General features: G+C 34.2%; 1 protein-coding gene across 2 annotated transcripts; it reads right to left on the bottom strand.

The window, feature by feature from the left end:
- Positions 1-1,773: 1,773 nt before the first annotated feature.
- Positions 1,774-10,274, bottom strand: LOC147391438 (UMP-CMP kinase 3-like). Of its 2 annotated transcripts, none has more exons than XM_086458910.1 (11): positions 10,094-10,274; positions 8,846-8,909; positions 6,335-6,389; positions 5,630-5,747; positions 4,536-4,692; positions 4,212-4,292; positions 3,968-4,075; positions 3,676-3,885; positions 3,402-3,465; positions 3,183-3,235; positions 1,774-1,929 (listed from the first exon to the last, which is right to left on the bottom strand). In XM_086458910.1, exons 2-8 carry the CDS (start codon positions 8,870-8,872, stop codon positions 3,793-3,795), a joined length of 639 nt encoding a protein of 212 aa, XP_086315036.1. In that variant the 5' UTR covers positions 8,873-8,909; positions 10,094-10,274; the 3' UTR covers positions 1,774-1,929; positions 3,183-3,235; positions 3,402-3,465; positions 3,676-3,792. The 2 variants fall into 2 exon arrangements, with proteins under 2 accessions (XP_086315036.1, XP_086315035.1); XM_086458909.1 differs by having other exon boundaries at positions 3,817-3,885.
- Between the last annotated feature and the right edge of the window lie 363 nt (positions 10,275-10,637).

Below are 10,637 nucleotides of genomic sequence, written 5' to 3'. Positions count from 1 at the left end.
ATATTATTATTTTCTCAACACAAAAAAAAAAGATTATATATAACTGAATAAGTTGGTCAAGTTTTTTATTGGACTTTGGGGGGGGGGGGGGGGGGGGGGAAATCTTATGAGTAGTTAAACAATATGCAAATCCCAACAAGAAATAACCGCCAAGCCAGTACATTTTTTGTGCAACAATACTGTTACCTAAAATCGAAATCTTCAAAGACGATCCGTACTTTGGAACACTTGATCTTTTGCATGGACCATAATTAATAAATTTGCGATTGATTCATGAATTAGACATGTATTACTCTTTCCGATCAAAACTATCATTGAATTTAAAGATTTAAATTAATTCGTGAATCTTTGAATCCCTACGATTAAATCGTGATTTGTACATATATTTCGTAAGTACTTTATTAAAATACGTTGTATTTCCCTGTTCTCACTTCAAAACTCAAGACTCAAGAGAAGGGGAAAAAAATCCTAAGTTAAAAATTGCCCCTACTGACCCATCGTGGAGTTTACTTGTTAAACGTCTGTTGTCCAGTAAAATTTGTCTACTTTACATTAATAACTTTTTAGAAACGACAAGAATTTTTTTTTAATTTAATTAAGTCATGGAACATGATGATTTTGGCATTAATTAGTATATCATATTTTATTTTTTTATTTACATTGATTATTAGATAAATTAAAACTCAATCTTTAATTGCAAATATATATTTTATTAGATAAATGTGATTGTGGATTGTTTATTTTTTTACGTAAGGTATTTTTAATTTAAATATTGATAATTTGATTAATAACTTAAAATTGTCAGGTCATATCATATGTTATATATATCCGAAATTTTGAAAGTTTTATAAATTGTTGGATCCAAATCATTCTCGAACTATTTCTACATCGTATTTTTACCGTCCTACGTTTTTTTTGCCAAATTTTAGAACAAACCGGTGCATCACTATTTCAAATGATACCCGATTTATTTCCGTACCGTTTTTTTCCCATCCACCGAATTGCTAATTATGGCATGGACAATAGTCTAAAATCAGACAGATTATTGAATAAGATTTTAAATTATATTTTTGATGCAAAAAAATCAGGCATTACCATCGAGACGAAGTTAACTCATCCGAAACATCTGGTCTCATATGAAAAATCATTTTCAAACATATTAAAAACATGTATTTATATTTAAATATTATAATTACTTTTTTTTAAGTAAAATTTAATTAGTAAATGTTCAATCATAAAATATCATTTTATACAATTACATTTTACAATTTTAACACATAATTTAGTCACATGAAAAGAAAATCAATGAGTTTCCAAAACAAGTTCTCCTTGGACTGATACTGTGACACTTCTTGATTCACTTCTGTGACTATTTTCAGCATTTTTTTTAAGGCTGCTATTAGCACCCCACAACTTTTACTTATTACACCCCAATTAAAAATAAAGAAAGATTGGGTGCCAATAGAAGCTTTCTCAGGGTTTTTTTTTTTTTTTTTGGTAAGATTTCTATTTTTGGATGTAGGATTTATTGAGCCCAATCATAATTGTGGACAACCGCTGAGATTGTTTGAACAAGTGTTATTATGTTTTGTAATGTTGAAATTGTAATTTGATCCAAACCTTTGTAATGTTTGAAGGGTGTGTTTTAATCTTTAATTGAGGTGTAATAAGAAAAAGTTGGGAGTGCCAATATTAGCTCTATTATTTAATTGGACAGATTAAATAAATAACCCACAATTACTACTAATTATTAAGAACATTGAAGCACAATGATAATCATACAACGGCATGAGCTTCATTAACATCAACTACAACTTTCTTATATAATAAGTAGAGAGAGATGTATGCTGGCATGGAAACACACGTTCTCTCTAGTAACATTATATGTGTATTATATATTAGCACAAGACTCAAGTAAACCCCCAACACCTGCAAAATCAACATCAAAACCCATCTCATCGTCTAAAGCTTTATATTAAACAAGATTCAAATCACAAATTCTCAGGAGAAAGATAGAATTTCATAGGGAAAATTATTGAACCATTTATATATATATATATATGCCAACTTTTACTAATGCCACACCAATTCCTACATAAAATCACCAAAGAATTGCACACAGTTGGTGTGGCACTAGTAAAAGTTGGTAAAATATTTTTAAAAACATCCATATATAAGAAAATTTGTTTTTGCGGAATCAGTTATTTGATGTATGGCCATTTTTGGTCAAAATAAATAACTACAAAATTGGGTAAAAGGGAATTTTTCATATTAAAAAAATTTTAAAAATTTTTAAAAAAAAAAGGCTGGTTCAGTAACTTTTGAGGAAAATTTAAAAGAAAAAAAAAAAACTCTAGTAAAACAACTAAAAGAATAACTAACCAGCAACAAAGGTAACAAAATATGGAACTTTCAGATATACCCAAACCTCAGCTGATAAACTAAATAAGAAAATATTTAAGAGCATCTTGTGGTAATTCCAACATAATCCTCCATTTTCAAAATGAAGATATGCCCTTCAAGAAAATGACTGAAATATCCTAGTCTAAAACCTTGTGCCAAAAAATAAGGGTTTGAAGGAGGAAATCTTGAGGTTCCTAAATATGAATCCATTTTCCATAACAGGAGTTAGCTCTGGAATAGCCTTGGGATAAAAGCTTTGGCTTTGTTGTTGTTGTTGACAACTACTGTATTTTAGGGTGGGGTTGTCTTTGGCAAGACATTGAAGGTGCCAATGTACGATGGTAGTGGTAATACCAGACCTGGGATCAAAACAGCACCTTCACAGTCGAACCTAACTAAAAGAGAGTAAAGACAAGGGGCACTTTGGTCAGTTTTTGTTAATCTCTCTTGAAAGATCAAAGTCAAGGGTGGGTGGGGGGTGTACATCAACAGTTTGAAAACCTATAGGGGTTCCTCTAATTTTCATAAAAACCTATAGAGGTACCTCAAACTTGCCCTATTTTTCAGTGAAATTCTTAGCACCTTCATCAAAAAGATATCCCATTTTCTGTTTTTAAAGAAACTTTATTAGCCATTGAAGTAAAGCTCGGAGTAATGTTTATCAGTTCTACACAAGAACAAAGCTACCTGTGCAAATCAACATATTTATATTTGTATGCATGTAAGCAAAGTATATCATTAGTTTTAAAGAATTCTCAAAGTTGTGAATTATGTGTTACCTCAATCCAGGTTATTCTTGGCATCATGGGTGCAGTTGTGATATCTATGCAACCTGCAGAATCAAAACAAACAAGAAAGAGAGTATATTCAGTTAATTGTGTACGTGGAAAGTTTATATTCTGGATTGGTTGGTCAACAAGTCAAGGTAGTATTATAAATTTGTCATTGGAGATTCAGATAATTAGGTTCAAGTCTGTTTTGAACTTTTTATAGCTTACAGGATACCACAATTCATAATCCCCAACACCGTGTTTTCTGTACTGGGACCATAGTCACCAACTCCTGCGAGTTAATAGAAAAAAATTGCAATTAAATCGGGAAAAACGAAACATAACCTCAATGCCCTACCTAGTAAGAAAGAAGATGAACCCACAAAGCATCAAATAATGAGGATAACATTGAATTTGAACATTTGAGAAATCCAAACTTGGATTCATGATTGTAAATTTTAATAAATATAAACCAATGAATGTGTTGTGGACCAGTAGTTACCTTTTGTGGATGTATGGATGATATCAATAAGGAATTTAATTTCATTGTTTGGTGTGTTAAAAAAAAGGTTGGTGAGGCAATATAATTTCTCTTCGATTATGGCTTCATGAATGTTAGTCAAGGGATTGGCACGAAGGAGACCTTTCCATGAGTAGAGAAAACTTTGTTGACTTCCTCACAGACCTCTTCAATAGGCTTTCCAGCATCAATCTGACAAGAAGCAATACCAGTTAGTAGTTGAAATCAAAACATACATAACTTAGTGAAGAAGGACATGTAAACAAGAAATTACCTTTCGAACCTTTCCCTTCGAAGCATAATACTCAATCACAGGGAGACTGGATTCCATAAAAACCTTGAACCGTTTCCTTATTGTCTCAATGTTATCATCTTCTCTTCCCTTCACTCCCCAGAAAAGAAGAATAAATCAACCACAAAAAATTTTAAAAAATGGGGAAAATCGAAAGATGACTGAAGCTATCAAGAACACATTGTGACTAAAGTAGTAAAAAAGAAAAAAGTTTTGTTTGCCTAACTTGGTTCCTATTCAAAAGGCGCCTCTCCATCTCCTCTTCAGGACAATCGAAAAACAGCACAAACTCTGGAACAATTCCCGTCTGCCAGATAATCCAGAATTATCCACAAAATATTAATTAGAAGAACTCATAATTATAGATGAACAGCGAAACGATTCATGTTGCTGAGTCTAACGGTGGTTGGGATAAGGCACTGTGAATGATGGATAATGATCATGAATCAAAATTAGCCATTCCATTTGTCGCACTTCTCTTTCATAAATATGGAGCTACTATGGGATCCAGATTAAGTGTTAAATTGTGAATTCATGACAGTTGGCTTACAACTTTCTCGAAAGCAGATCGGTTTTCTTCGTTACGGGGGAATCCATCGATAAGGAATTTGTCGTTATCACTTTCAAGCATTGCCCGTTGGAGAAGTCTAATTGTAACCTCTGGAGGGACAATCTTTCCTTCGTTCATCATATTCTGGATCATGGTACTGCAAAAATATCCAAAACATTTAGAGACCAACAGTTTCAAAATCAGTATTATGTACAGCTAGAGCAACATTTAATGAAAATCGAAATTGTTAATGAAGGAAATAACTTCCAGTTGCAAAGTCAAAAAAAGGACGAATACTTGAATAAGGGCATCAACATCACCAACTTGCCAAGATGCAGATCTATGAGTGGTATGAAACATGAATAGGGGGAAGAATCGAACAGAGAGACAAGTTTCTTTTAGGCTAACCCGATTTTTTGGATAAGGCTTTGTTGATGATGGTTAGTTAGGAAGTAGGATCATCTATCTTTTAAGTTTCAGCCGAGCCATCCAATGTTGGATGCCTCAAGTGGGAGGCCCTCCACTTGAACACTTCTCATATAATGATATCTGACCTTATATATGTTGGATGAATTCATCTAAGTAGGTTTAGTACTGATAAATCTGGGGGTCCAACTCAAAACCAAATGGCAATGAGTGGAGACGCCCAAGAGCTTATAAGGAGAGAGACAAGGCAATGAGTGTCCGATGTGGTACTAAACTCAACACCCCTCTGCACGTGTGGGCCGGATTGGACCAAAGCACGTGAAGATGTGAACTGGGTGACGTGGAGGAGAGAAAGGCATGCTCTGATACCATGATAAATTTGGGGCTCCAACTCAAAACCAATTGGCAATGAGTGGAGACGCCCAGAAGCTTATAAGGAGAGAGAGAGAGAGAGACAAGGCAATGAGTGTCCGATGTGGGACTAAACTCAACAATTACAAACTTTTAACTATAAGTCATCTATAACTTTTTGTATTGTTGTCCAACAGATATCAGTGATCAGAAGTGATCACAGTTTCCCGTGTTGCAAAAGAAGCTAACCACAACCATTGTGTATGTAACATGGATGAATCGGAAAAAATTACAGAAATAATGCATTGCTATAGTACCCATTTTCAGAACCAGATTTAATCTCTGCTCGAAGAAGATCACCAGCACTGAGATGGGTGAACCCAAAGTGTTGGACAATATATGTACATTGGGTACCCTTTCCACTGCCTGGACCACCTGTTCAAATGTAATCATAACCAGGATCATCAAAAGTGGTTTACATATTAACGGTAAAAATTGGGAGTCCACGATTCTTCAACTTGTAAACTGCGGTTAGAAGTTTCAGAATGGGCTGATTTTTTGTGAGGATAATCTCCTCACCATAGAGATCATCCTCACGATAAATCAGCCCATATAGGACAAAACACTTTGCTACGTTATTTGCTGTTGAACCTGACCCTATATATGCATATATATAGTAGTTTCAATCAATTAGGTGATTCAAGTCAGAACTGGTCATAATTTTGAACTGTGATGGATAGCAATTTAGCATCGTGGGTGAGGCTCAGACAACATAATACATTCTTTCATGTCATTAAATTTGTAAACCACTGTCGACAAACACAAGGGACTGGGAAGGAATCATGTTCATTAAAATATCATCTACAATAACAACCAGTGTTATAGTGGTAATAGTATAAGTTGAGTTATAATAGAAGCTTAGTTTGTGAGAAGATATTGTAACATGTACACGCAGAGACTGAACGACATATGATTAGTTGCAGAGTGAATTATAACTACGCTCAGAATACTTAAATGCTCACCGAGTACAAAAACAACTTTGACCTTCTTCTCGTTCAACAAACTTCTGCTCACATCCTTCAGGGAAAAAAAACAGATAAAGGACAAAATCAAGATGCAAGCCTGATACTTAATATATCAGATAATGGACAAATATCCTAATAAAGGTGTCATGCATGATTCCCTTCAAAACATTTTTGTTATTCTCATAGAGCCATAGCCACATTTATTTGGTTATCTATCAATAATTCAATATATTTTTGCAATAAACGTTCACATATACCTAAATTTGGGAAACTAGTTGTTCAAACTTGCAATTAGGAAGGTATTAAGCCTTACAACAGCGAGTTAACAGCATGAATACATCATAGTCTAGTACAGCATTTTGCTAGTCCATGTGACTGCTTAAACTGAAGTGATCACTCAGATTTTACAACTTCTAAGTGGCGTGGATGTTTCATATCTACACGATAATAGCACTATAAAAAAATAATAGCAGTATAGCACTACAGCCTCTTTCTTGGCTCTGGAATTCAGAGACCATCTCTAGAAAGGACCAAAACATGTTCTAGACTTTAGGGCTGTCAATGGATCGGTTTCGGACCGGATCAGGTCAATTTGGTACCAATCCAAAAAGAATCAGATTGGATCTGGATCAGACCAAACCCAATTTGATGTATAAAATCTAAATAAACTTCATATATTTAAACAAATATATAAGTTATATAACTTTTTAACATTTATCGGATCGGGACATGGTCAATCCAGATCTGGTCCAATAGGATATCAGATAGGAACCTTGTCCAATCAGATCCTTATTGGAATCTAAATCATCAGTCCAGACCCAAAGTTATCGGATCAAAATAGATCAGATTTTGGATTTTGAGTATGATCCGATCCATTGACAGCCCTACTAGACTTCAATGGTCAGGACAGTTCTACATACTTCCTAATTATTGTGCAATAAATCAGGAGAAGAAAAACAGATTGGCTCTTTGTTCATTGAACACCTTAAAGTGTTTGGCTGCTCCTTTGGTGGTGGATATTAGTTAGGCTTACATCAGCAAGCATAAAACGCCCAAAAAACATTGGAACTATTGGACAAAGTACAAGTCAAATGTGATCATGAAGTGGGGCGGTCAAATAAGAGGCAAGCAACGAAAATGCAAAAACATCCTAGACAGTGCAGCAAAAGGAGTCTGTCAGCCTAGATATGGTAACACCTCCGAAGAACAAGCAAGAAAAAGAGATTTTCCATGGTCCATTAAGTAGATCCATGCGTGAAAATTTCATGCGAAATATTGCATGAAAGATGCTAACAGAAGATGAGCTTTAATAATTTGGCAACGTAAAACCACGAAAGTAAACTAAAACTAGGTGTACAAGATCTTCTGAAAATGAGAGGCAATCATATACATCTGTTTTTTTGTACATGTCAAAAACTTATCATTAGCGCTATGGGATCTATTTTCTTTTGGCATAAATCCTTCAAGGAATTTAAAGGTGTTTTCTTTGAGGATTTTTTGTTACTTGGGATCGAATATTTTCTAAAGACACTAGAGGAGTAGCTCGAGGATTGTCTTCTCTGCTTTACGTTTTTTCTTCTCTTTGCAGGTAGATCTCTCGACCTCCTTTTCTTATATTAATAAATTTTCTGTCCATAAATAAATAAGAAAAAGAACCAGTCTCATTGACGATATGATTGTAAGCATTGACTGTTCAAGGACTCAAAAAAAAAAAAAAAAAAAACCCCACCTTCCAAGCAAATAGGCATATATATGTATAGATCTTGTTGTGAACAAAAGGGTAAGCATAATAACAGACTCCGTGTCACTTAATTCAGCTGGTAAGCCACTTTTCATCCATTCCATGTGATAAAGCATTAATATAAGTCCGACGGGATTGGGCTCTCAAAATTCATGAAAGAGAGATGTTCCACTTTAATTTTTGTTGTTTTTGTTTTCTGATACCATGGGTATCCCCACCCTTCGGGTGGGACTAATCCTGCAGTCACATGCACCGCCCCCCTTGGAAAGTCCTACATTCAACAGGTTGAGTCGAGGGTCAACCAGACCCTGGAGGGTAGCCCCAAGAAATTCTTAACTTCGTATGATTTCGAACACTTGACCTACTCTTCCTGAGGAGCTTATCAAGGGTCGGCTTGCCACTGGGCCAACACCTTGGGGTTAATTTTTGTTGTTAAATGTGCATAGATTTACCTTCTAACACTTGTGTGGCGGATAGATTTCATATGCTAATATACATGATGCAAATTACAATTGTACTTCAGACTCATATTAAGGCAGTCATTTCATGGCATCAGGGTGGCTGTCAACATATCAAACATCTCGTGCCAAGCTAAACACTGAGGAGCTTAACTAGAAAGTCAAGCTACCTCTTCATATCACAAATGAAGAAGAAAATTGTAAATTGGTCAACCAAATTTTCCAAAAGCAATGGCTATATAGCTAAATTTATTATACACAGATTGCAGACCATGCGAAGATGAAACATATTTGAACACCGGAAGATACCTTTGTAGCATCAACAGCAGTGTCCATGGTTGCCAACTAAGACTAATGTGTTTGAATAAATTATCTGCATATAATAAAAAACATTAGAACATATAAATTTTTACAACTCAAAATGATTGTAACAAGATCTTTAACGAAAAACATAAAAAATAGAGAGATTGGTCATTAAAAAAATCGTAACTGTTTATCATTGATCTGAATATTTTGAGGATGACTTAGAAAAGGATTCTCTTTCATAAAATAAATTTGTTTAAGTTTAAAGGCCTTTCTGGATCACCATTTTTGCATCAAAATAAGATACTTTCTGCATGAACGGTAATTGAATCCACAATTATTATTTTTTTTTTAAATTTCCAGGTTGAATCATAATTGAATCCATGAATTCAAAGACAACCGAAGAAAAAAAAAAACTTGAGTTCCGATCTTCATAGATCAAGCTGTTTCAATTGGATCCCTTGATTCTTAAGAAATATTGAAGAAAGATCACACAACATCTAATCGAATTCACTGAATAAAATTCAAATCATTTGATCTACAGCATTAATAGGAGGACTTAGAAAAGGATTCTCCTTCATAAAATAAATTTGTTTAAGTTTAAAGGCCTGTCTGGATCACCATTTTTGCATCAAAATAGGATAATTTTCATAAATGTTTATCATCGATCTGAATATTTTGAGGATGACTTAGAAAAGGATTCTATTTCAGAAAATAAATCGGTTCAAGTTTAAAGGCCTGTCTGGATCACCATTTTTGCATCAAAATAGGATACTTTCTGAATGAACCGTAATTGAATCCACAATTTTTTTTTTCCAGCTTGAATCATAATTGAATCCACGAATTCAAAGACAACCAAAGAAAAAAACTTGAGTTCCGATCTTCATAGATCAATTTCAATTGGATCCCTTGATTCTTAAGAAACATTGAAGAAAGATCACACAACATCTACTCGAGCTCACTGAATAAAATTCAAATCACTTGATCTACAGCATTAATAGTACAAATAACACCATATCTGCTACAGAGAAACAATAAACATCAACTCTGCGAAAGATTAATCCGCAAAACTGCCGAGATCCACATTAAAACTAGTAAATCAAAGAATGCTATGTTCTAATTAGAATAACAAACCCTTGGGAAGACAGATAAGAGTTAAATTTTAACTGATATTGCTCCTAAAAAATAAAAGAATTGAAGATTGTATCAGATGGGAAGAAACGTAGATCGAGACGATAGAAATCCGAACTTAACCTGATCTGCAAATCTTGAGAAACAAAGATTTCAAATTTGGAGGTTTAGTGGAGAGAAGAGCAGAGAGAATAGGAAGAAAAGAGAGGGAAATGAAGACTTGAAGCTCGAAATTAGGGCTTTATGTAGAGGTGCTCAAACGACTGCCTTCAGAATTCCCAAATTCCCATAAATATTTTTTTTATTAAACTTTCTGATTATGGGGAAAATAGCTCATGTTGCAACTTCAAATTTTGATTATAACAAATGAGCCCCAAACATATATCTTAATTATATTTTCACCCCTGATATAGTGAAAGTGTGAGAAGTATCTCCCTCCCATGTACTTCACTTAATTAGCAAGGATCATTTTCCATGAGACACTTGTAACAAGACTAAGTTAAAGAAAATAGGTACCACTCTGCATCCTCGAGAAAATCAACGATAATATTTATATTGTGGACTTATCGAAAGATATGCACATTTTTCCTTACCATCCCAATGATAGAATTTGTTTATTTGTGTTGAACTCGAGAATGAGTTCTTTTCAAGAACGGGGGCTGATGTA

Source organism: Akebia trifoliata, chromosome 11 (genome assembly GCF_017979445.1).
Source record: "Akebia trifoliata isolate Shusen 1 chromosome 11, ASM1797944v1, whole genome shotgun sequence".
NCBI lineage: Eukaryota > Viridiplantae > Streptophyta > Magnoliopsida > Ranunculales > Lardizabalaceae > Akebia > Akebia trifoliata.
The sequence above is the reverse complement of the archived record's forward strand: the minus strand, read 5'-3'. Positions and strand labels throughout refer to the sequence as shown.

Bases quoted from the DNA above. Each gene is read 5' to 3' on its own strand.
- LOC147391438 (XM_086458909.1), bottom strand. From the start codon at position 8,872: ATGGACACTGCTGTTGATGCTACAAAG. The intron at 4,693-5,629 runs GTACTATAGCAA...ATATTTTTGCAG, and splicing joins AAATCTGGTTCTGAAAATGG to TACCATGATCCAGAATATGA. The intron at 4,076-4,211 runs GTTAGGCAAACA...TGGGGAGTGAAG, and splicing joins GCCTTTTGAATAGGAACCAA to GGAAGAGAAGATGATAACAT.